Here is a 27,762-nt window from a genome sequence, read left to right on the forward strand (position 1 = left end):
CTACCTTGCACGAGCCACAAGCAAATACTTTTATGACTTACAGTACATGGGGCAAAGACAATAATGTGCACTGGGCCCATCATAGATCCAAACATCCCGAAGCTACCGGTTATCCCGAGCTAACTTCCAGCTATATAAATTCACTTCACAAAGAATGTTATGTGTTTTTCCTCATAAATCTCTCAATTGCCATAACAATTTACAAATAATCAAAACCAAACACTGTTTGTTACTTTGAAACTTGACTTATTATTATGAGTAGTCAACCTCTGACAACTTGTTTGTTGTGTCTCCCTACATTCCACTATCCGGTTCCATAAAGTGATTGGACCAAAATGAATCTAAAACAAAATGAAGAGCGAGACTTTCCACTTCATATAAGATAAAACTGAATTGATCTCAAATTGGAGAGACTCTCTTGCTAGCTGCTCCTACACTGTGAGGTGCATATAAGACAACGATGCAATCAAAGAACTAGGTAATGTGCACAAACAAGTATAAGTAAAGTATTTTGTATAAATAACACACTGTAAAAATAGCCTAATCCATCACTCTGTTACATAAAGTCAATTTCTCGCAAATCAATCTTCTTTATTACCACAGAACTAAATTTTACAATACCAATTAAATTGTTTGTCTTAGTAAAACATGTATAGTTTCACGTTGTCTTACTAATCCTATAACTTGATTCAAAAGTAATTTAGTTAGTAAGTTTATAAAGATAAAATAATTGACCTTTATGCACATTGCACACTAAACCTTTTCTTTAAAAAAAATAAAAACTATTTGACTAGATAGTCTTCAAAACGTTCACACACAGGATCAATTCCAAAACAATGGAACAAACTGTGAAAGGAATTAGTTTATGGTATGAACTTCAGAAAGAAGTAAAAGAGTCAGGAACTCTCCTGGCATTCAAGAATGCATAAGCTACAATGTTAAAGAAGGATGTAAATTAGACTTGAACATAGATAATGTGAGATATTTACTTTGAACAAAAATGTTTATTTGTATATTGTATATACTGTACATAAAATGCACACGACATCTGTAAAACTGCAAATATTTAGAAAGTTTGACGTGAACAAAATAACAGACAGATGTAAAGGGACTGTAAAGTAACAGATTCATGTTCTTTTTTTCTGCTCTTTTTCATTCAGACTTTTGGGGAGCTGTTTTTATTGTTACTTTCGAATGAAACAAAAAATAATGACATTGGTATCCTGTGTACATATAACCAAAACTTTTAAATTAAGCAAAAATATAAATCACAACATATATATAAGCATATTAAAAAGAACAGCTTTTTTCTAATGTAAGATTTGCCTTTACCTCATGTACTAGTGTATAAAAGTGTATAAAAGTGTAATCTGAGCTAAATGCTCAATCACGTTGAAGTTTCTGCTTTTTGTGAGTTGGATAAACAAATACATGTCCAATGGACAGTAAACATCATCTTCTGATACATGATAAAAAAAAAACACAGAAAAGTGGTTTCTTTATATTTGTGACTAGTAAGTATTACTTAATATTCTGACTGTTGTACAGCTTGATTAAAATAGTGCTGTAATGAACCGCGCTATACTGTAAATATTCAAGTTCCAATTTTTTGTTTTCATGATACTGTCTAAGTGACACAGACGTCCCCTTGAAGACAAACACATTTATAAATCCAAGAAGGTTTGCCAACTTATGGAAAATAAACAAGAGTCAATCAATGGGGTCCATGGTAGAAACACAACCTTTCCATTTTGAATCATTTTTTAACGATGCATTACACAATCCTAAAATTTTAAATTACGATTATTGTGAAGAAAAATGTTGCACCTTTGTGATTATTCGTGAAATTAAGGAAGAAAATAGAGAGAATTTCTCAAATCCTTTACCGTGTTGCTCACAACAAAGAAACAAGAGATTATATGATTATAAGTTTATTTAGTTTTAAAAGAAAACCTTTTGAACAATCAGCCTGTTATCATTGTGACTTTCATCTTATGTAAAAGAAATAGGTAATAGAATATTATTAGCTGTATCAAATGAAAAACAAACTGGTGTGAATAATCTTTTATAATAAGATATTCCCTCTGATTTGTGACTCATGAATTTACTCTAGTTACAATATAGTTATTTTGGGACTCTTCCTCAGGCAACATTATGCAATTATGGTGAAAATGGTTAAGATTTGTTCTCAGTACGTTGTATCATTCAGCTTGCTGCTGACATGTGTTTCGGTCCAGGTTTAACACTGGATTTGGACACTGTTTTGTCTTTTGAGTTTACAACACGCTCACTGTCTTTACATCTGGAAACTGAAAGATCATCTGTCAGGTTAAGTAGACTGTGTGCATCGGCAACCATATTTAACTTTAGGACATTTAGTTTAGATTTTCCCTAAACTAACTTTCATACTTTGCTATTTTATCATCTTTGTTTTTCAAAACCTTTAGAATACCATGAACAACTCAATTTGCTAATAGCATTGTCGTTTTTCCACTATACATTATTTGCCACTTTTGTTTCTCTTGTACAACACAAAGATATTTATTTGGACACTTTTGATTGAGTGTGTGAGACTTTGATTTTATCTGTTGGGTGACGTGATTTGGTTTGTCTGTGTTCATTTTCATAGTTTCTCATTCCTTTCCAGTTTTGATAATCCTTTTTGCTTGAATCAGAAACAGAATCGTTTTTAATGTCATGGTTCTGAGCAGGTTCACAATTAGGAATTATTTTCGGTCGATCGTGCAACATGAAACATAAAACATATACACATGAACTATAAAAACTTAAAACTATACGGGCATGTATTATAAGAAACTATGATAAAGACAACAATTCGACATAGAACAACAGCGTGTGTGTATTCACAGATGTGCATGTGAAGTTTACATGTTTATGTCAACAGCAAAAGGTCCATCATTTTTACTGTTTTTGTGGCTAGTGCAACTTTGGAGCATTCAATCTGATTAGCAATTCAACATTTGACTCAATTTCTGGAAGATCCACATGACTTAAGCAAACTCACTTTTGTCACTGGTATTGTCTTTTGACACCCCGGAATAGAAGTCATTACCATCACAACTGGAAACTGAAAGATCAATTGTCAGGTTAAGTAGATTGTGTTTGTTGAGGTGACATTGTTTGCTAATTGTTTTCTGTCCTTTCAAGTTGAGTTTTGCAGAAGTGATTCTGTGCAGAAACTTGATGTTGATGTTATTGAAAATGCATATGTTTGAACAATTTTATTGTCTTTGTTTGATTTCACATCAACTGGAATGATTGAAAATTTACCAACTCCACTGGTCCCCGTTTGGGCTTGCTGTGATTCAGCGTTGAGAAAGTACTATGGACATCAGGATTGAGCTCAGACAGATCACTGTTTGATAGATTTATCCACTGAAACAGTAAAATGTCCATACTGAAAACATTTAAAGCAAAGTCTCTTTTCCTAAACAAAATTATGTTGCAGGGTTGTGAACTTGGGACAACAACTTAAATAATGAGATTCAGATTGTGAACAAAAACGTAGAGTTGGGATTATTAACTTTTACAGATCTGATATTAGTTTGGTTCATGTCTTGTTTTTTTGGTTTCACAGTTTCTTAGTCGACACTTTGAGTTTGAAGTTCACCAAATAAGGGATCAGTGATGATTTTTAACTGACACTCAACAAAAATGATAATGTCAGTGAAATTTGTCTTGCGATTCTGTGCTTCTTGAACGACACATGCAACATATCTGAACTGTTCTTTCAGTTTGTTTGGCAGCTTTGTAATTATGGTCTTGGTTGACAAATTGAGCTCATTTAGGTGTGGTAGTTGAGTTGTTTTTGTCGTTTGATGAGCAGGTCTGATATTTCATTTTGCTTTTACAGAAAAATGTACCAATAAACTGTGATCTCTGTCAAATTTTGGTGGTGAAGGTCTGCTGCATTGATCGCAGGTTGGATGTTTGGAGTGCTTTCTTTGGTTTGTGTACTTTCCATTATGTTAAGAGTGGTTGCAGTTTGCATGACTTTTGTCAGTCTTTGACATGCAAAAGCTTTGCTTTGATCCATAGTTCATTCTTTTCTTTTTTTCAGAATCAGATAGAACCTTGAGCAAACTCCTTATCACCGGGCAGGTGGCGAGGGGGGTGAGGATCATGCGCATACTGTATGTTAATGTCAGGTGTCAGCCTTGTCTAGACACCTATGTGGTCAGGACTCTTCAGCTGGTTCAAACGGTAAACAAAACCGTTTTTATTTTTATGTTGTTTTTGTTTACAGAATCCCGTATTTACGCCCGCACACATTTCACTAAAATAAAAAAACAAAATGTTATAATTATTGTAAAAGCCATTATGTCCCCATTCTCACCACAAAAGGAACACAGTTTGAAGCAAAATACAATATAACTTATAAAAACAACCAAAGTGCAGCATACTTTGAAAAAAGTTCTTACATCAGCATGTTTGTGCGATTAAAGTTAGAAACAATAGCACCCTAACAGAAATAAAACGTTGGATATTAAGCATAGCTGTTTAATGTTACTTAAAAGTAAACTTTTAAAAACGGGTTTTTATTTACAGACAGATTAAAATCACTTCAGATCTATGTTGGGACATGATCCCTCTGAAGAGGCTTTAAACAACAGATTTCTTGACCCCTAGCTTTAGCAACGTGAGCCCACATGCATATTCATCAGCTAAGCGAGTTAAGTGGTCTGAGAAGGCAGACACAGTGATAAAGGCATCACTACAGCCATGCCTAAACAATGCATGTATCTAGGAGTTACCATTGATGGTAAACTTGAATGGAAATCGCATATAAGTATATTAAAAACAAAATTAGAAAAAACATTGCTGTAATTGGCAAATTGAAAACTGTACTCGATAAAAAATCTCTTCTATTACTGTATAACTCCCTCATACTTCCTTACCTAAATTATGTCCTGGAAATATGGGGAAAAAATTATAAATCCAATACACATCCTATTTTCCTACTCAAAAAAAAAAAGACAATAAGAACTATCACTAAAGCAGATTTCTATGCACCAACGAAACCCTATCTTTGTAGAGCTAAGCCTACTGAAAATCCATGATCTTGTTGATCTAAATACATTAGTAATAGTGCACAAAGCATGTAATGATCTTCTCCCTCCCCCCATCCAGGAGCTTTTTGAACACAGGAGCAAAGTCAGTATAACCTCCGAGGAACTGCTATTTTCAAAAAAGCAAAAGCAAAAAAGAATGAAAAGAGTGGATGTATTTCTGTAAGAGGTGTTAATCTGTGGAACGACCTGGAAGATCAGTTTAAACTGTCCCAAACAGTCAAAACTTTCAAAAAGTTGTTTAAAGCTTCTAAAATTCAAGAATATATAAGCTTAGGATGAATAAAGTAAGAAAAAATAAAAGAAAATAAATAAAAAATAATAATGATGACATGATTTAGTTTCAACTAGATTAACATAAAACAAATGTATGTACACATATTTGTTGGAATACAGAAATGTATGTTACTAACTCCAGATACATGCTCATTTCTCTTCTGTTTGACACTTGATATTGTTCATTATTAATGTTTGTGTTTTGTTTTTCTCTGGTGGAAGTCTGGGTAAACTGGGTTAGACGTAATAAGTTTTCACTTCAGCCTAAACCCTTTCGGTCGTGTTGTACACAAAGAATTGGAAATGTTTTTACATTTAAAGGAATGAACTACTACTACTGCATTAGCTCAAAGACACCCAAGTCAGACACAAAAACACTGCTCTATCTGTAACGTTAATTCAGTGTTTGTTTTCCTATGGAAAACGGTAAACAAAACCGTTTTATTTTTATGTTGTTTTGTTTACAGAATCCCGTATTTACGCCCGCACACATTTCTCTAAAATAAAATAATGAAAACAACAAAATATATTATCATTATTATCACTATTATTAGTAGTAGTAGTATTATTCCACTATAGAAACATTACAGAAGTAAAGCTTACAAACTAGCAATCAAAATGACTTTGGAATAGCCAAAATCGATAGTATAATTAAGTTAAGACTAATAAAAATAAAACATTGCAGCTTAGCTCTTAAAGCATAGCTGTTTAATGTTACTTTAAAAACTAAACATTTAAAAACAGTTTGTCACACACAACACCGTCAGCCAAATTGTCGTTAATTCCATTCTAAACCCTTTCGGTCATGTTGTACACAAAGAATTGGAAATGTTTTTACGTTTAAAGCAATGAACTGACCGAATAAACTACTACTAATTTAGCTCAAAGACCCACAAGTCATACACAATATACTGCTGTATCTGTAACTTTAATTCAGTGTTTGTTTTCCAATGGAAAACGGTAAACAAAAACGTTTTATTTTTATGTTGTTTTGTTTACAGAATCCCCGTATTTACGCCCGCACACATTTCTCTAAAATAAAATAATGAAAACAACAAAATATATTATTATCACTATTATTATTAGTATTGTATTATTCCACTATAGAAACATTACAGAAGTAAATACAAACTAACAATCAAAATGACTTTGGAATAGCCAAAACTAGATAGTATAACTAAGTTAAGACTAATAAAAATAAAACATTGCAGCTTAGCTCTTAAAGCATAGCTGTTTAATGTTACTTAAAAAGTAAACTTTTAAAAACAGTTTGTCACACACAACACCGTTAACCAATTGTCGTTACATCTATTGGGACACATGCTTTTTGCAGCAGGGGAGGGCAGGTGAGAGGGGAGAGGGGTCTACAGAGGTGTGAACCGGTTTGCCCATGCACCTGCATGCAGGTGCCCCATGTACCTGTAGTGGCGCCATTGTGTCTAGACACCACGTGGGTTAGGGAGGTGTGATTGTTTACACATAATTAGCATAACAAAGAAAAAATTAGCATAACAAAGAAAAGAGTCCCATAATTACTACTCTGGTGTTATAAGTGATTTGCCTCAGGTGCACTGTGGAGCGGGTCAGACTGTTTTTAATGCAGGCTAGCTGATACCATAGAAATGCACTAGCCTTGCACTAGCTTAGCGCCACTTAACTCTTCAAATATAAGAATTGCATGAGTTACAGAAAAAAATATCTCCAGAAATCACCAACACTCTGGATAACTAGGAAATGAGGCCCCATGTCAAAAATCCTGAAAAATCCCTTTAAAGGGAACAGAGGCCAGACCCTGCGGATGAATGAGGAAAAATTCCCATTTAAATACTGCGTATGAAAAAATGCATTGCAAGTTTTCTTCAAGTAATGTTTCAAGGGGCAAAATGGTCAATATCTTTAGCATCAATATCTGAGGAATGAGCAGAGCTTTGTTTAAATGTATGGTGATATTTTGGTGAGTTATTATTTACGAATATTTCTTGATTCGGGGTATTTTGGATATCACGGTGGTACAGAGGTTAGCGCTCGTGCTTCACAGCTAGAAGGTCCCAGGTTTGATTCCTGTGTCTGGGTCAGGTTTCCTCTGTTTTCCCGTATAACTAAAACATGTACAATAGGGCAGAATGAAAGCGAGTGGTCGAAGGGGCTGATGGCGCAGACCCGCTTCTGTCAGTCTAACTCAGGGCAGCAGGAAGCAGGTTAGACGACTGTAGCGGCTGCTCACTGGCCCCTCTAAATGAGCTGTCAGAGCTGCAGAACATCCAGAACGCTGCTGCTCGAGTCCTGACAAGAACCAGGAAATACGACCACATTAGTCCAGTGCACCGGTCTCTGCACTGGCTTCCTGTCACTCAGAGAATAGACTTTAAAACAGCTCTGCTTGTTACAAGTCTTTTCATAGTTTAGCGCTGAAGTCCATCTCTGACATGTTAGAGCCGTATGAACCATCTCGGGCCCTGAGAACTTCAGGGAGGGGTCTGCTGGTGGTTCCCAGAGTCAGGACTAAACACGGTGAGGCTGCGTTTCAGTTTCATGCAGCTAAAATCTGGAACAGTCTTCATGAGGATGTGAGACAGGCCTCAACTCTGACAATGTTCAAATCCAGGCTGAAAACAGTTCTTTTTACCCGTTCATACGAGACTGAAAGTATTTTATCTGCACTTGCCTTTGATTAATTTTTATGTTGTTTTTATTGATTTGATCTGTTTTCTTGTAATTTTATGCAACTGTGAAGCACTTTGAATTGCCTTGTGTCTGAATTGTGCTCTACAAATAAACTTGCCTTACCTTGCCTGTGGCTACAATAGTAGTTTACCATAGTATGCAGTGAATGAATAATGACTACAGTGTGGTGCTTTAAAAAACTTGGTACCACAGGTTGTAAAGCGCAATACAAATGTAAGCCATTATTATGTCTAGCTTTTAAATGAGCTTGTTATTGTAGTGAAAAAAGTGGGAAAAATTTGATTTCGCTCTGACTTTTTTGGGTTCAAAACTCAATAAATGAGGCATGATTTGAAAACTCCCTTTGAAAAAACCTTCAAACTAAATGTGGAGATATCGTCACCACTATGTGTGAACAATGCATTTTGAGAAAATGGCCCATCACGTTACAATTTCTCTTATAAATCTATGGAGAAACACTGTATCAGAAACACTGTAAATAAACTTTCTGGACGATCATGTCATTTATTAGTTTCCAGGTGAAAGATCCACAGCCCCTAGGGTTGCTAGTTGGTTTAGTTTTGCTGTTGTTTTTATTGTATATTTCATATTACTCCTTCTGCAAAAGATAGCCCTATAGCTTTATTCTATAGTTATAGTCTATAGTCTGCACACTCCAAAAACATGCACGTCAGGTTGGCCCACAGCGGGTCAAGACTAAGACCTGAGCACAATTCCGTTTTATGGTTGTACAATGACAAATAAAGCTTGCTTTCCTTCGGTGCATATTTTCTGCCTTAACCTCACTGTGTTCTAGTAGCTGCTGTAACGTGTGAATTTCCCCACTGTGAGATCAATAAAGTCATATCTTATCTCTTTCTTGGAGGCCGGGTTTTGCCCCTGGGCTTGACGTCTACCACCGATGCTCTGGAACAAACAGCAGAAACAAAAGCAAAACAGTGTGAAGCGTCTGAAGCAGATGTGTAGGTTGTAAAAATCCATAACTGAGTCATAACGTCACTGTGGGCCTGCTGCGTCCTGCCTGTCCGTGTCTCTCGTCTTCACTTGTGGCATATTTGTTTCTTCGCTTGTGTATCACAGGATGCGACGACCAAAACCAGGTCACGCGGCTCAAAGCCTCAAAAGGATCCGACCAGCAACACGAAACAAAACATGTGTGCACTTTAGAGAGGGCTATCATCTCTACTAATGTGGAAACATTTAATAAAATTATATATTTTCCCCCATATTTATACTCAAGTTTTCAATTTGATTTGCACACACGTTTCCCCATACATTCTTTCTTATTGCCTAAATGACAGGAGCAAGGTTTCGTATCTCCCTCGCAACGGAATAAAGTAAACAAACATCACATGGCAAAGCTGATTTCAATATTGACGGGTATTTCGCACACTGGGTATCGGTATCGTGAACCATGTATCGTTAAAGTACCGGTAGCGAAGAAAAAAAGGTAACGGCACTCAGCCCTAGTAATTGGCAACTCAGTACAGATTTTAAACATAGGAAAATTCAGCTGGAATGTGTAACGACTGTTTCAATCAATGTACGTTTGAAACAGGACGAAAAAACTTTCGATAGACAGCAACAAGAAGAAAATCCTCTGAGAGAAGATGAAGCATCAACATCTATGCAGGTACATTCAGAATCAGAATAGTTTTTATTGCCATTGTTTGTAAACAGGTTCACAAACTAGGAATTTTTCTTTGTGAGACGTGCATCATTAAACATAAAAACATATAACACAGAGTTTGGATAAAAATAAGCTATAGGGGCATGCATAAAAATATTAAAACAATTGATATAGAACAACGGGATTGTTTTTACAAATGGTGCATAAAGTGATAAAGTGATATGAAGTGATAAGTGATAGCAGTGGATCTAAGTGTGGACAGACCACATAGTGCAATAGAGCAGATTACAGTCTGTACTGAGTTGTTCGGTCTCTTTATCGCTCATGAGTCTGACGGCTGTGGGGAAAAAACTGTTCAAGTGGCGGGATCTATTGGTCTTGATAGACCGTACCTCCTCCTGCCTGAGGGGAGAGGGGTGAATAGTCCGTGTTCAGGGTGAGAAGGGTCAGCAGTGATCCGACCCACACGCCTCTGTCTCCTGGAGGTGAACAGGACTTACATTTAAAGGGGCAGGATGCAAGTTGGCCATTTTATACTCACAACTGCCACAGCAGGCCATATGTGTAACTGCACCTTCTATATTAAGCTCATGCATGACGCCAATTCGGACCTGAAGTGACAGTGCAGGATTTTAGAAGCAGTTGTGGTGAACAGGTCTGGGCTCATTCTACACATTAGGACATGGCTGGAACATGTAGGGGGAGGAAAATACATAATTTAAAAAAATGTAAACTCCCTTTAGTCCCTTTAAGAAAATATTTTAGTAGCGGTTAATTCTGTCTTCCTGTTGTGAGGACTGATTGATTGATTGATTGATTGAATATTTTATTTCGAGCTACACAACCCAGACACAAAAGCGAGAAAATAATAATAATAATAAAAAACAGCATTCTCGCTCGAAAAGGAGTGGGAAGAAGACAAGCTTATTAACTCCCACCCCTATTCATATACTTAAATAATAATGTGGTTGCAACAATAGCAATGTTTAGTTGTTATTGTCTTACTAAACAATTGAGTTAAGTTGGTTACATACATGCCATTGTCGTCACTTTTTATTTCCCTTATGTGTTTTTGTCACTTTTTTAATGGCACTTTTGTAACTGTTTGTGTTGCATTTTTGTCACTTTTTTGCTGGATTGTGTCTTTTTTTACTGATTTTTTGTCATTTTTTGCTGGATATTTGCCTTTTTTTGCTGGATTTTTTGTCTTTTTTTGCTGGATTTTTGTCACTTTTTTGCTGGATTTTTGTCACTCTTTCTGCTGTTTTTTTGTCTTTTTTGCTGGATTTTTGTCATTTTTGTTGTCGTTTTTTTGTCTTTTTTTGCTGGATTTTGTGCGGAGGGAAGGATGTGGTCCGTGATTGGATCAATGTAAAACAGATGTGATTTGCTGTTTTGCGAAGCTCCAGACAGTCTCGCTTTTGAACAGACACAAAAATCAGAGACAACCAGAGGCAAGAGATCCGCTGCGATACGTCCGTCTGAATAAACCGATATGAACAGATCACTGATACAAAAATAGACTCTCCGTTACGGCTACAGGGCCCACACCGGTCCATTTATCTCCCCTTCTTCCTATCAATGTTTCTACTCTATGCACATCAGCGGGACAGAACGTTTGAGTGCCTGTGTTTCGTCACATGCTGCTGGGTCGGGCCACAGTGAAGGACAGGGCAGGCTGATTAGATAAACCACGGCTGACTCACGTGAAAACGCTCACGATACTACTCACTCCGCCGCAGAACAAAAACAAACACTGTGTACGATCTGACATGAAGCAACAAGTTCAGTCACTTAAGTGGAAGTTGCATCAGATCGTCGCTTTCTACTATGCCCAGAAGTGATGTGTTGACAGCGGAGGTGTCGAAATTCCTTTGGATTTTACTTTTGAGTGAAACTTTTACTCCAGATAATTCATGAGTATTGTTTCTCAAATAGTGAAACTGCCACTTCACATTTTCTTGTTTTTCCCCATACGGAAAGATTCTTCAATGTTGTGCATAAAAATGTCTACCTTTAATGCTTACAAACAATGAAAGGACCTTTGTTAAATAAATAAATCATGCTTTAGGTCAAATGTAATGATTTTAATTCCTACTGCACAAATACATCTTTGATTTATTGATTCTAAGGATTTGCAATCATTCAATCAAACAGAAATTAGGGGAAGTTTGACACAATTTGGACACAACGGAATGTTTTTGAGCAGAAATACGTCAAGTTCAAAGTATTTTAGACCACGATGTGCCTGTTTTTGACCAATTTTGAAAAAGAGTTCAAGAAAATCAAGCAGTTTCATTTCATTTAATGCCTAATGGAGTCAAATTTAATGATTTTTAGTTACTTTAATGCCCCGTGGAAATCCTGTGGGTGAACACTGCACTAGCGACACCATAGGTCAGACACAAAATTGCCTGTGGAGTCCCCAGGGGCCAATCTTGGGACCTCTCTTATACAACCTATACATGCTTCCATAGGGTCAGCTAATAAACAGCCTATCTTTCCAGTGTCTTCCGACAACTATGAAGATGACACTCAGGTCTATGTTTCACTGGCGGCAGGTGAACATGGGCTTGAAGATACTCTCTGTCACTGCATCGAACAGATCGGTTTGTGGATGCAAAACAAATTTCTCCAACTAAACTCAGACACTCGTGAACAAGACCCCGAGACACTTGAACTCCTCCACTTGAGGTAAGGACTCCCCACCGACCTGTAGAGGGGAAACCACCTTTTTCCGGTGGAGAACCATGGCCTCAGATTTGGAGGTGCTGATCCCCATCCCGGTCTGTTGTGGTGAAGAGGGAGCTGAGTCGGGGGGCAAAGCTCTCGATTTACCGATCGATCTACGTTCCCACCCTCACCTATGGTCATGAGATTTGGGTCATGACCGAAAGGACAAGATCGCGAATACAAGTGGCCGAAATGAGTTTCCTTCGCAGGGTGGCTGGGCGCACCCTTCGAGATCGGGTGAGGAGCTCAGTTACCCGGGAGGAGCTCGGAGTAGAGTCGCTGCTCCTTCACGTCGAAAGGAGCCAGCTGAGGTGGCTCGGGCATCTGTTCCGGATGCCTCCTTGTCGCCTCCCTTGGGAGGTGTTCCAGGCATGTCCTAGTGGGACAAGGCCTCTTGGAAGGCCCAGGACACGGTGGTGGGACTATGTCTCCGAGCTGGCCTGGTGTCGCCTCGGGGTCCCCCCAGAACAGCTGGAGGAGGTGTGCGTGGATCGGGAAGTTTGGGCATCTCTGCTGAGACTGCTGCCCCCGCGACCCGACCCCGGATAAAGCGGAAGAAAATGGATGGATGGATAAACTCAGACAAAACGGAGATAATTGTTTTTGGCCCACAGACACAAAGAGGAAGAGTTTTCAGTCACCTTCAGTCTCTCTCTTGAGCCAAAAAAATCAGGTTAGAAATCTAGGCGTGATCATGGACTCAGACCTGAACTTAAACATCAAAGCAATAACATCATCAGCTTTTTACCATCTGAAAAAACATTGCTAAGATCAGAGGATCAGAGTGTCAAAACCAGACTTAGAGAGTCTAGGCTTATCCATGCATTTGTCTCCAGCAGGTTCGACAACTCTAACGGCTGCTCACTGTTAGACTCCTGCAGTACATCTGCTGCAGAATCCTGCAGAACTCTGCTGCTCGAGTCCTGACAAGAACCAGGAAATACAACCATATTAGTCCAGTGCTCCAGTCTCTGCACTGGCTTCCTGGCCCTCAGAGAGTAGAATTTCATGGCCTTTCTGTGTGGAGTCTCCAGGTTCTCTCTGTGTTTGCGAAGAACATACTATACGTAGGTTACCATCAATAAGTGTGGAGTGAATGTAAAATTGTCTCATGTAAAGCGCTTTGTGACCATGTCTGTGAAAGGCATTATACAAGTAAAGCCCTTTCCTCTGTTTAAGTGATGTACAGTATACGCAACCACTTTGTCGCCAGTAAAAGGAACTAGAGGTAAATGTGGTAAACAAAAGTGTTACCTCAGTAGAAACGTGGTGAAAGTAGGTAGTGAAATAATTTAGTGGCGCAATGACTCGACTTACATTGTGACTGATTCACTATTTCACTCTTGCTTCCTTTTTTTTTTTGCAGAGTTGCATGTGCTCAAGTACAAGTAAAGGAGCTATACCTGATAGTACAAAGAAACAGGGTCACTCAAATTTCAAATTGCTATTTTCTGGTCCAAACTCATCTCAAACTTTCCTGATGCGTTCACAACATCAACATTCATCACAGGGACTGAGTTTAAATCAGGTTTCACAACTTCCAGGGAGGGAAACTGTCACTTCACTGTAATCCTACTTGCCCGACATTTTATGACTGTTTAAAAGGCTTTAAAACCAGTGTTTTTGGATAAATGTCTGCTTTTACCATATACGAAAGGCCTTTAATTAACGCTTTTGAAGAATTCATATTGATTTAAGTCGTTTTTTGACACAAGCCCTCACTTTAAATTGTGTAGTATTATGCTGACATACAGTAAAATAATTGTTCAGACAAAATTGCCTGTGGAGTCCCCCAGGGGTCAATCTTGGGACCCATCTTATACAACCTATACATACTTCCACTGGGTCAGCTAATAAACAGCCTATCTTTTCAATGTCTTACCACAACTACGAAGATGACACCAGTGTTTTTTGGATAAATGTCTGCTTTTACCATATACTAAAGGCCTTTAAGTAACGCTTTTGAAGAATTCATATTGATTTAAGTCGTTTTTTGACACAAGCCCTCACTTTAAATTGTGTAATATTATGTTGACGTACAGTAAAATAATTGTTTTTGCTTTTAATTGGTGTTTTAAGATTCTTCAAAATTATCTGAATCTTAACCTTATTTTTACCTGAATTGGCAACATACTTAGATGACAATGTTTCTCTTCTACTTGAGTAAAATAACTTTGATTCAATGGGACTTTTACTTGAGTAAAACATTCTCATACTCATACTCGACTCACAAATGTGTTTAAAAAGTCCCAGACTGCTTTCACACTGATCTTTATCTAAACGTCAGTCCTAAGGCGATTAAAAGAGTGGAAAATGTGTAACATCTGGGACTTTTAAATGACTAAACTGCGATTGTTTTGAATTGATTGGAGTTTTTGCGTGTTTGCAAACTTCCTGGCTGTCGCTGTGACCTTTGGCCCAGTGCACAGTTATATAGGTGACCGAAGCAGAGGAACATGCGGCGGTGGGACGAGAGAAACGAGAGAAAATGACTAGATTTAACAGTATTTCCCCTTGATTTTGTCAAAGGGAAAAACCTGCCAATGGAAAAAGATTTTGCATTTGTAATGAGTCAGTATTAAGTGCCAAAATACTTAATAATGACTCAAATCAAGGTATGAATGCACAGCAGGCAGACGCTGACTCATCCACATGACGGTTTTATGAGGAACATTGATCCAGTGGGGTGATCGCAGTCCACACTGGAGTTTATTATAGTCTGCAAGTCAAGAATATATTGGTTTACATAAAGGCTCACGGCTGCAGCGTCTAACAATGTTTTTTTCTTGAATCGTCGGCCGTCAAAGCCAAGCAATGTCCGGCCACATCATTGATGATTGAGTTTTTTTGTTTGAAGAGGCCTGTTTTAAGTGGACATGTCAAACTTAAAGGAACAGGCCACCGTTTTTCTATACTGAGACATGTTCTTACCTGAGTTTAGTTGAGTTGATGAGTACCTGTCTGGTCTTTGTGCCCGTGGAAGAGTGTGGTCGCTTTAAACTTCACCCCCATTTGGAGCTATAGGAATATACTGGGAGAGGCCAAATGTCAACAACATCTTGGGTCTTTTTGCATGACTGAGGGCACACAGTTCTTTCATACTGTGTGATATGTTCTTACCTGAGCTTAGATGATTTGATACCTACCTGTCTGGTCTTTGTGCCCGTGAAAGAGCATAGTAGCTTTCAACTTCACCCCCGTTTGGAGCTATAGGAATATACTGGGAGAGGTCAAATGCTAACAACATCTTTGGTCGTTTTGCATGACTGAGGGCACGCACAAAGACCAGACAGGTACGCATCAACTCGTCTAAGCTCAGGTAAAAACATATCTGAGTATGGAAAAACGGTGGCCTATTCCTTTAAAGGGATATTTCAGGATTTCATAGTTATCCAGAGTGTTGTTGATTTCGGGAGAGATATATTTTGGTTTTAATTCATGCAGTCCTTATATTTGAAGAGTTTTGTGGTGCTAGGCTAGTGCATGTCTGTTGTAACTAGTAGTAGTCTAGTATCTGTCTTAACACTAAAATTATACACTTCACATCTCTTCTGAACAGTAAAAGCTGCAGATATTTAAGTATAAAATGAATCACAACTGAAGGAAGGATGTTTGAAGTTTTGACAGCCGATGGCAAATATTTCATAAAGAAGTATATCGAATATTTTCTGTCTGAAGTGAATGCATTTCATAGCTGTCTCGGAGCTGTGGGAGGCTCTTATAAAGAATGCCTCTCCTGAAATGCCGCCTGCCTCGGTGTTTGTTTTCACAACAGTCTCAGGCCTGTCCTTCACGCGCTCACGTGCTCCACATATCTGAAGTTACAGACACCACGCACTAATACATGACATTTACTTCTGTCTTCACATTTCAAACATCCATACCCGCCAGGATCTTACTGCCAATACAAGAGGCACATTCAAGTGAAAAATAAATATTTTTAAAAGTAAAGGTTATTTGTCTGATTAAGAGGGATTTCTGCTTGTTCCATTGGCATCTTTATCTTGGATTAAGGATAGTGGAGTTTACTAAAGGCATTGAGATTCATTTAGCCGAGTTGATACGTACCTGTCTGGTCTTTGTGCCCGTGGAAGAGCGTGGTCGCTTTTGACTTCATCCCCATTTGGAGCTATAGGAATATGCAATCAGAGGCCAAATGCTAACAACATCTTTGGTCGTTTTGCGTGACTGAGGGAACACACAAAGACCAGACAGTTACGCATCAACTCATCTATGCTCAGGTAAGAACTTGCCTGCTGTTCAAAAGCAGAACCGTCTGGACAGCTCCTCGCAGCCTATCATTTCACCATTTTACCCACATTGGTCCAATCACGCACCGAGAGGCGGGACTTCATTCCCCCAAGAGGCGGAAACCGTCACCACACTCTACAAAAACAATAGAGACGGCGTGCGCGGCGAGTGATACGATGTTTTCTTCTGCTCTTTCGTCTGTTTTAAATCATTTAAAAAAAAATTAGCCCTAAAACCAGAGCAAGAAACAGAGTTCGAAGCGTCCCTCGTAAATAAGGAAGTTTTTGGAAAGGCTTCCTGCCGCTTGTTGCTGCGACTTATCTAGCGTTGCTCTGATTGGTTGATGCCGTCTGTCAATCACGCCCACCGGGAAATCGTTGAGCTCATGCTGCTCCCAGACTATAATGTCTTTGAAATATCTATGAAAAAGCATGTAGTTTGGCAGGCCAGGCAAGGTAAGAACATATCTCAGTATGGAAAAACTCTGGCCTGTTCCTTTAAAGATAGTGGAGTTTACAAACAGTGTCTTTCAGGTGTTAGTATGAATCTGACCAGTCGATTGCTACAGTTCATACTTATTGCCAGACTTGTGTAGTGCTGGGTATATTTAACATCTAAAAAGGGAGACCCCTGCCTGTCCTCCTGCTGCATTATTAAATCAGACTTCTTTCTTTTGGTGGAAAAGTGTAGATTCACCAACTTCACCTTTAACTTTTTACAAATTTCCCGTTGTAATGCGATTAATTGATCAAAGCTCTCGAAGAAGTTACTCACTGACTCCCTCCTCTTTCCAGAGAACCACAAAACCATGCAGTAGTAGTAGTAGGAGGAGGAGGAGGAGGAGGAGGAGGAGGAGGAGGAGGAGAAGTAGTAGTAGTAGTAGAAGCAGTAGTAGTAGTAGTAGTAGTAGTAGTAGTAGGAGAACTGTACGTGATGAATTGAAATTCCAGTCCAGCTTTACGGGCCACTGTTCGGCCCTGGCTCTGTTTTAAATCCTGGTTGTGTGTTCTACTTAGTGAGAGAAAGTGATTATGGGCTGACACATGTGAGTTACTGCTGCGTTTAAATAACTCAGGCCGATCGCAGTTTCTGATTAACTTGTTCTGTGTTTTGTGAGTTGTCGTTGCCACACGCAGGAAGCTGGCACACGCCCGTGGAAGTCGGGCAGCGTCGGTTCCATATTTTCAGCTCCGCTTTTGCACGAGCGTCAAATGTGACTCACAATGGTGACCTGATTTTTCTGTCCATTGTTTTGTCCATGTACTGGGGGGGAAAAATCGCTTTACTTTTTGTATTTTATGTTGAGTTTGAGTCAATATGAACGACAAGACAAAAATGTTAATGCCAATGGAGCAAGCCCTCTCCCCCTCTGCCCCTGCAGTAATGGCCTAATTGGACAGTATAGTCTAAAATCTTACGCAGTGTACCTTTAAATATTTGTCTTATTCACTTGAAATGATACAAAATAATCTGAATCATGAAAAAATGTGCTTGTTTCATTGGCAAACTTTAGATTTAATCTCTTAAATCAAGGAAATTAATGTCATTTCTTCCTTAAAGTGACTAGATGCAAGTTGGTCATTTTATGCTCACTACTGCCACCTCAGGTCATACGTGTAACTGCAGCTTCTATATTGAGCTCATGCATGCAGGATTTTAGAGGCAGTTGTCGTGAACAGGTCTGAGCTCATTCTACACATTAGGACATGGCTGGAACATGTAGGGGGAGGACAATACTTAATTTTAACATTTTTAAACTCTGTATAGTCCCTTTAAGACGATTTTGGTTCTCAGTGTAGGTATATTGTAAAAGCAGACATTTGTGAAAAAAACCTTTGTGTGCTGTGTATCTAATTCACTTTGACTGCCCTGGTCTAATCTGATGTTATTACTGTTATTTAATCATGGTTTCATGCAGGTTTATTTTTTAAATTCTTGTTAATGCTTTAATGTTTCTACACTTAGATCGTGTAACTACTCGCGCAACCATATTTAAATTGGGGAAACATGGAAGAGCTTGGTCGCTTCTAACTTCACCCCATTTAACCCCATGGAGGAGAGGAGGAGAGGCTAAATGCTGACAACATCTTTGGTCTTTTTGCATGACTAAGGGCACACGTAAAGACCAGACAGGTACACATCAACTCGTCTAAGCTCAGGTAAGAACATGTCTCAGTATGGAAAAACTGTGGTCTATTCCTTTAAACATTAGCAGAATTTGATAAAACATTCAGAAATATTTGGATAATTCAGAAAACATAGTGCCGTTTCTTGTGAGCATTAATGCTACACCTAGATAAATTCTGATGCAGGTTTAGTATTACAGTGGTTCCCAAAGTGGGGGTCGGGTACACTGAAGTGGGGATCGAAAGATGGTTTTGAGACAATTATTATTATTTTTTTTAATTTACTGACGTTGCCTTTGATGTATTTTTGATAGAAAACAGCATATTTTAGTGAAATTCAGTCAAATATCATAATGCAGAATCCAAACTGCCATAATGACACCAGAGTTTAAATGTTTTGCACCTTATATTATTATAAATGCTAATTCGCTAGTGCTAACAGTTTGGGAGCCCCTGTTGTAGACTTTCTAACTTAAAAAGACATCATTAAAGGAACTAGATGCATGTTGTCATTTTACACTCGCTACTGCCACCTCAGGTCATTCGCGTAACTGCAGCTTCTATATGAAGCTCGTGCATGACGGCACTTCGGACCCGAAATAACAACTTTTTGAAAGACAGTGCAGGATTTTCTCAGCTCATTCTACACAGATTAGGACATGGCAGGAACATGTAGGGGGAGGAAAATACTTAATTTTTAACAGTTTTAAACTCTGTATAGTCTCTTTAAGTCATGGACATTTATGTGTATGCTGTCATGTTTTTTGGTTGAAACTAGATCCAGGGTTAGCAACCTTTTTGCAAATATGTTTTTATTGTTTTCATCAGAAACAGCAACAGGGGCGTGTCTCGGGGTGGCTTAGGGGGCACAGGCCAGCCCCGGAATCTGAATGATTGTAGTCAGTTGAGAAAAGGTCTAATACACATCTTAATCATTATCCTACACTTATTCATATTCGAGATACTTCAGCTTTGTGCTTGTCTAAAGAGAAGAAAACCAATGCTATTTCCAAATACATGAAAGTATGACACCACCATTCATTAACTTATAATACTTTATTCTTTATCGTGGCTCGAGTGCAGTATGAAGTTCAGTGTCAGTGCATTAAATGACCAAAAAAAAAACAACAACGACAAATGAAATGCCACTTTAGAGCGCACTCTTCACTATTTACAAAACAGAAACTCTGCACAATCGACATACGTTCTTCTTAAATAGGTTCTCGTCTCCGCAGCAAATGCACAGACGAGCGTTGTATAGCACGTACGAAGGATCTTTGCAGACAGTGATTACAACATTCCCTTCCAGGTCGCCGGCCCGCTCGCTGTGACAAACACAATCGCATTACACTCCACAGGAAACAGTAAATACCCATTAAGTAGTCATCGTGAAAACGGATGAATCAGAGCAGATGGCGCCGGTGAGCGGACTCGCCAACGCTCGTCCTGAGGATTGGATAATAATACGATAATACTGGCAGGCGATACAGGCAGCGCTTCAGTGGATGATACTTTATAACAAAACTCACACATGTTCTTCCAAAGTCAGTCCCATTCAGAGTTGGTATCCCTTAGGTCTAGATTAAAAAGTGCTTTTGGAATAGTTTCTGAAGGTTCATTCAGTCAAACAGAGAAAGAGAGGGGAATGGCAATATCCAAAAGCAAACTCAACACTGTACAAAATGGCGTCTTATGTTGTTAAGTGATTGAATTAAGACAGTGAATGCTGACTGTGAGCAGGTTTGAACTGCCATGAAATAAGACAAGGCCAATGGAACTTGCATTACCTCAGTTATTAACTTGAACACTGTAAAAAAAAAAGACACAAAATGAGGCACACACAAAAAAAAAATTAAAGGTAAGAAAAGTTATTCTCGTTCCATTGGCAATAACATAGTCCAAAACACGTCAAAATCAACATCAATTTTTAAAGCAATTTTTTGTTTAAGATAAAAGTGCATTTTTTTGCAGTGAATTTTGGGGGGGCGGGGCTTATTGTAGCCAAAACTGCAATTGAATGAGTTTTAGATATGTTTTTAGATATGTATTTTTGTATTCTCGACAAACGTTTGCTGTAAAAATAGTTGAGCAATGCCATTATTTTCCAAGAAATCCAGATTCAATGCCAGTTTGTTTTTCACTTTATGCTTTTTACATTTAATGCATTAACCTCTTAACCCCAGCCTCAACTCATTTGAAAGCTAAGACCTACAAAACTCATGTAAATTGATTTTTTTTCCTCGCGTTGTTGCCATGTTGTCATTGCGTTATTTGGTCACGTTTTTGTCGCTCTTTTGTTCCTTTTTGTTGCCTTTTTCATCACGTTTTTGTCGCTCTTTTGTTGCATTTTCATCCACGTTTTCATCTCATTTTGTCGCACTTTTTTTCCCAAGAAGCTTTTAGATTTGGGTAAAGCCAAACTGGAAAAAATGTGCTCGGTTCAGGTGGGGGTGAAGAGATTAACACATTTTCTCCAGTTCAGCTTTACCCAAATCTAAAAGCTTTTCGACTGGAGCTCACAGCCTATAGGCCAGTATAACGCCTTATTTGAAAGCTAAGACCTACAAAACTCATCTAAATGGAGCTTTTGTCTCGCATTGTTGGCGTGTTTTTCGTCACTGTTTTTGTCACATTCTTGCCTCATTTTCATCACTTTTTTTTGGACATATTTTGTTGCTTTTTGTGGCACTTTTTGACGCCTGCTTTGCTATTTTTTGCTGTAAATTTTTTTGCATTTTTGTCACTTTTTTGTTGCATTTCTGTCGCTCTTCTGATGCTTTTTTGCCGCGTTTTCGTCCTCATTTATGTCTCGCTTTTGTCTGTGTTTTTATGCTTTTTTCAAGAAACATCAAAGAACTCGAACTGTGGAAAATGTGCTCAGTTAAAGCGTAAGAGGTTAACTCAAATCATAGCAATGGCGCCCAAGAAGTGACTTCCTGTTTCGATCCAGCACGCCAAAATAAAAGCACACAGCTCGTCTCATTGATTAGTTCAGCAGGTACTTAAAACATTACAAGAATATAATTAAATACACACATTTTAAGTGTTTTGCTTGAAAGTTGAACTAATAAGACGGTGCTTTTATTTTGGCGTGCTGGATCGAAACAGGAAGTCACTTAAGCATAAGCAGCTTTTAACATGGGCCTTGTTAGAACTGCAGCAAAGACATTCTTGGTCATTTTTCAACTCACAAATGCTGTGGGGTTCCCTTTGTAACGTCCCAAGTTGATTTCAACAAAGACACTACACTGACAGTTTTCACATTATTTTTTAACACACAGCAGATATTTGTGAATTGAAGTCAAACAAACTGCAACATTAGATAATATCAAACTAGATTTTAAACGTTTCTCTGCTTGAAATAACAGTTTGCCTTTTTTTTACACGGTGATCTGCTGTCGTTATCCGAACAAAGCGCCGTTAACGTTTCAAGCTGTGAGCGCACGGCCGTAAAAATGTGGAAAAACAAGCTCCCGTTAGGAAGCGCGTAAATCTCGGAGGGCCACAAAAATGCAGCAGAGACAGTTAAACGGTGACGCGCCGTCATTTAGAGGCTGTTTACACGATAACGCGCGGCGCCCCGCTGCTTTCAAAGGAGCCGCGGACACGATTGTTCCAAAACGCTGAAGCAGGTGGGTCTGTGTGCCAGTGCCTTCACGTGGCACTGGAGACGCCATGTTTAACGGAAAATGAAGAACTTGAGGAATAGCAAATAATGGACAATCAAAATGGACAACCTTTTGACTCACTAAACTGAATGGATAAGGATGAATATGGAAGAAATGGAGCAAAGATCGTAAAGAATTATATAGAGACAGATGGCATTGTGTCATAGAAGGGGGCGTGTCTTCCCAGAGGGGGGAAATAGAATCTTTTTCACTCTTTTTAGACATTTTCTGGTGAAATATTAACTTATCACAAAAAAATAATAAAGTAAAGTCTAAATCGGTCCATACGGATGTTTATTCACAGCAGATTGTTCCGTAGAAGCTAAAAACGGCAGCCGTAGCTGGCTAGCGTTAGCATTAGCACGATGCTAACATGTACAATCATAAATCCTCTGTTATTTATGTATTCGTGGGCTGTTGAACCACTTTGCTCCTCTCCCCATGTTTTTGTATCTTTATTTAGTCAAAAACTATGTTCATAATTCAGCATTTGTTTTGAATAATTAGAGAAAGTTTAGATTTTTTTCCAAATTGTTTTCCCCCTTAACTGTTTTCAAACATGACCATATTGCACAATTTTGGAAAAAAATATAAAATTAGATTTGCAATTTATGTCTTAACCTCTTAACCCTCATCCTAACTCTCTAGTTCAGCTTTACCCAAATCCATAAGTCTACAGGCCAGAGTGACGCCTCATTTGAAAGCTAAGGCCTACAAAACTTTCTCATGTTGTCGCTGCGTTGTTGCAACTTTTTTTCCCCATTTTTTCCATCACTTTTTTGTCTCTTTTCTGTTGCTCTTTTTTGGCCTGTTTGTTGTGTTTTCGTCACTTTTTCATCGCTTTTTTGTTGCATTTAGATCCTGGTTTCCGTCTCATTTTTGTCGCTATTTTTACTCTTTTTTTCAAGAAGCTTTTAGATTTGCGTGAAAGCCAAATTGGAGAAAATGTTCAGGTAGGGGCTAAACACATTTAAACATGTCCAGAAGCATTAACCACTGAGAGGAAACTGAGAAACTACAAGAACATGTTTGTCGAGGCAGGTTTTACACATAATGCCCCATTGTTTTTCTATGGATGTTGTACTGGCTTAACAACTGCAGTATTTGTAAAATGCCAAACACAATCATTCTAATTGAGTTTTCGATTTGATTGCAACTTGCATTAAATCTATATTTCTTGGAAAAACATTGCTTGGGACCCAAAAGATGGTTGAGAGCCTGTGCCAGGACATATTTTATCTATATTCTCCATCTGAAAGTGCATGGAAACACTACCAGAGTCTGTCAAAATGAATGTAAAATACAACATTTTATACAATATATAACAGATTACATTATTACTTGGGTCACGGCTTGTCATCTAAGGTAATATTGGGCCTTGAAGCCTTACCATGTGTGGTTTAGAACATATTCAATTGCAGTTTGGGCGGAAATTTACCTTTTTTTTTGCTCAAAAGTTGCCAGTTTCCTCCTATTCTCTTTCCTCTGTTTGATAAAGTGTTTGCCAATCTTAATCAATTAAATATGCTTCGATTTTGCCTGCGTTTGTGGCATTAAAATATTGTATTTGGGCATTAAAGAGCATTCAATTTGATCGTATAATCCCTGGGAAAAGATGAATCCCGAATCAATTTTGGAAGAAAACTGGGGATACCAACTCCAATGGTGCAACTCATATCAGCAATTTGAGCATTGTCTCTGAAGTGTGTGTGACGATGGTGTGGCCAAACACTGCAAAGATTCTGGAAAGCAGCTTAACGGAGGCGCGCCTGTTCTGTCACCGTCACAGGACACTTCTTGTCCCCTAAAAACCTGTCGCTGTGTGTGCACTCCCCCTGTCATACCGAGGACTCACTGTGGAAGACTTTGGCTTTGAGAGTCCTCAGGCTGCACTGCAGGTTGGAGCTGGTTTCCGACTGCAGGGCCTCGGAGAACTTGACGTCCGAGCGGGTGACCGTGCTTTTCCTCTTTATGGAGTTCTGGATGGTCTCTGAGGTGAAGTAGTAGACGATGGGGTCGAAGCAGCAGTTGGACACGGCGATGCAAAGGGCGATCGGGTAGATAGTCCGCACCACGGATTCCACGAAACAGCCTTTCAGGGTCTTGGTACGGACCAGCGCGTAGAAGACCAAGTTCACGTTGTAAGGCACGAAGCAGAAGCAGAAGATTGTCAGGTGCACGATGATCATGCGCAGGATTTTGGTCTTGTTGAGCCTCCCGCCTCGACTTATCGTCTGCGGCCGACGGAGCGTTTGCAAAACCATGACGGAGCAGCAAACGTTGAGGAGCAACGGGATCAGGAAGCCGACCGTCTCGATGAAGATGACCACTTTGGAGAGGTGAGACTTCCACTGGTTGGAGGAGAAGTTCTCGAAACAGTTGGTCTTGTTCTCGGTTGACTTGGACGTGGTGTTCAGCAAGAATCCCGTGGGGAGGCTCCCGGACAGCACGAGCACCCAAACCGCCGCGCAGACGATCTTGGCCTTGCGCTTGGTCCGCAGAGTCCTGGACCGGAAAGGGTGCACGATGGCGAGGAACCGGTCCACGCTGATGCACGTGAGGAAGAGGATGCTCCCGTACATGTTGGTGTAAAACAGCGACACGGACACTTTGCAGAGCATGTGCCCGAAAGGCCAGTGCTGGTTGATGAAGTAAAAGACCCGCAGGGGCAGCGTGAAGACGAACAGGAGATCCGACGCCACCAAGTTCATCATGTAGGTCGTGGTTTCGTTGCGCAGCTTGAGCGAGCAGGTGAAAATATAAATAGCCACAACGTTCGTGATCAGCCCCACCACGAACACGATGCTGAATATCGTGCTGTACAGCGGGTACTTGAAGGCATCGTTTTTGGGACAGGTGGAAATGTTGTGGTTGTCCGTGGTTGGCTGGACTGTCGTTGAGTCCAGGAAAGTTGCGTTGTACATCCTGGGGTGCCTGTTGTGTAATTTTGTGAATGAAAAGGAAAATGTCTGGACTAGGACAGAATGAAGAACAACATGTCTTTCTTGACAGGGGTTAAGGGTGTGAGTCTGGATGACATGTTTGGAGCGGTCCGTTGCACATGGTCGGGAAAAATCGAACCCTCCCCTCTCTTGTCTCGTAATCTGGGGGTTACCTCATGTTTGAAAACACCCCCCCTCCTCCTCCTCCCTGTTGGAGAGGGTGCCCGGGTTGTGGTGTCCCTCCTCCCTTCCCCCTTGTCTTATTCAGTGTTAAAACCAGCTTTTGTTTTATGCCTCTCCACAACTCGCAGATCTTTACTCACATGCAAATGAAAACAAATCAGCCACAAGTGTCCTTCATAAATTCCAAAGCATCCTCAGTGAAGTGAAGGCATATCAAAAATCCAGATGGGTTTCTTGAAGCTCCTTGTCCCGTGGTTAAAACTCCCGGTGTTGCTTTGTCTCATAAATCCACAAACAATTGCACGGGAAAAGTCTGCGCTCCAGAATCAAGCTGCCTCTCTGTCCCGCGTGTGCCACAATGTGAGTGTCTTCAGTGTTGTCCCAAAGAGACACTGTTTCCTGTTCCCTCCTCCCTCCTTTCCCTCTTTTGCTTTCCCTCCTCAAGTCAGCCCCGGTTAAGCGGCCGCTTCTTCTTTGGGGTCCGTCTGGTCTGGCAGCTTCTTCCTGACAGCCCCGGGGCCACTCGTGCAGCACTCGGAGTTCCTTCTCCTTTGTGCCGGCTTCACAGACTCAACAGTTTTTGTACTTGGGAGAGAGAGAGGGGAATGGCAGAGCAGCAGCTGTGGTAGCTCCGCCCCCCCCATGGCCTGCCCTCCCCCCTTTGAGCAAAAAACTCCTCCCACAGCTTTGTCTTTTGGGCTTACAGTTACAGAAAAAAAAAGGGAGAACAAGGAGGGGGTCGGGCAAAACAACTGCATGAAGCAAAGTGTTTCGAGACCGCTTTGAGTTAAGGCAACAGGTGAAACGAATCTCAAGTTTCATTCATAAATATTCACTTTTATGATATGCTATGATCTGAAGATTGTGTTTTTTGTTCATTATTGGCTATATATAATTGGTTTGTCAATATCAGTTGCATTGTAAACCTGCTGTCATGTGACTATAGATGAAAATGAGCCTGTAGCTGCTGTCTCTGGTCTTTAAAGGCACACTGTGGAACATCTCATAGGTATTTATTCACGATAACAATGTCTGTAAACTGATAAATGCTTGTGTTTCATTCTATTTATTGGGTGAAGAAAGAAAGAAAAGAAAGAAAGAAAGAAAGAAAGGAGAGAAAGAAAGACAGAAAGGAGAGAAAGAAAGACAGAAAGAAAGAAAGAAAGAAAGGAGAGAAAGAAAGACAGAAAGGAGAGAAAGAAAGACAGAAAGAAAGAAAGAAAGAAAGAAAGAAAGAAAGGAGAGAAAGAAAGACAGAAAGGGAGAACAAAAGATAGAAGGAGAGAAAGAAAGAAAGAAAGATGGAAAGAAAGCTAGAAAGGAGATAAAGAAAGAAAGAACAAAAGATAAAAGGAGATAGAAAGAAAAGAGAGAAAGAAAGAAAGATGGGAAGAAAGAACAAAAGAAAGATAAAAAGGTGAGAAAGAAAGAAAGAAAGAAAGGAGATAAAGAAAGAACAAAAGAAAGATAGAAAAAAATAAAGGAGAGAAAGAAAGAACGAAATGAGAGAAAAAAGAAAGTAGAGAAAGAAAGAAAGAATGAATGAAAATACATTTAAAAAGATGAAAGGAGAGAAAGAAAGAACGATAGAAAGGTGAGAAAGAAGGATGGAAAGAAAGAACAAAAGAAAGAAAGGAGAGAAAGAAAGAATGAAAGACAGATAGAAAGAAAGAAAGAAAGAAAGAAAGAAGGAAAGAAAGGAGAAGAAGAATGAAAAAAAGAAAGAAGGAAAGAAAGAAAGAAAGAAAGGAGAAGAAGAAAGAAAGGAGGAGAAGAAAGAAAGAAAGAAAGAAAGAAAGAAAGAAAGAAAGAAAGAAAGAAAGAAAGAAAGAAAGAAAGAAAGAAAGAAAGAAAGAAAGAAGTTTGCAAAGTCTTTGTGTTGGTATAGTATAAAGGCTGCTTTGTACATGAAAGTTGGTAATGTTAATGCACATAGACATATACTTTCTGCATATAACTCCAATACTCCAATTACAATGCATTTTTTGATCTGATATATGGTCAGTTAAAAAACCGTCAGATCCAATCAACTTTAACTCAACAACTAAACCAAATCAAGATACCCAAATAACAACAGAGCCCTGTCTAACATAGAACAAGTCAAGTTACAGGTCAAATATCTTAAATACAACCATAAAAGTAAGCAGTCAGGAACCGCACACACAGATAACTCCGATT

General features: G+C 39.2%; 1 protein-coding gene across 1 annotated transcript; it reads right to left on the reverse strand.

Annotated features, from left to right (window-relative positions):
- Positions 1-24,253: 24,253 nt before the first annotated feature.
- On the reverse strand, positions 24,254-25,411 carry lpar6a (lysophosphatidic acid receptor 6a). The gene has a single exon (XM_079578067.1). It carries the CDS (start codon positions 25,381-25,383, stop codon positions 24,298-24,300), a length of 1,086 nt encoding a protein of 361 aa, XP_079434193.1. The 5' UTR covers positions 25,384-25,411; the 3' UTR covers positions 24,254-24,297.
- Positions 25,412-27,762: the final 2,351 nt, after the last annotated feature.

The sequence above is a fragment of the Gobius niger genome (genome assembly GCF_951799975.1).
Source record: "Gobius niger genome assembly, chromosome: 1".
NCBI classification, from domain to species: Eukaryota; Metazoa; Chordata; class Actinopteri; order Gobiiformes; family Gobiidae; genus Gobius; species Gobius niger.

Coding starts and splice junctions, on each gene's coding strand:
- lpar6a (XM_079578067.1), bottom strand. CDS start 25,383: ATGTACAACGCAACTTTCCTGGACTCAACGACAGTCCAGCCAACCACG.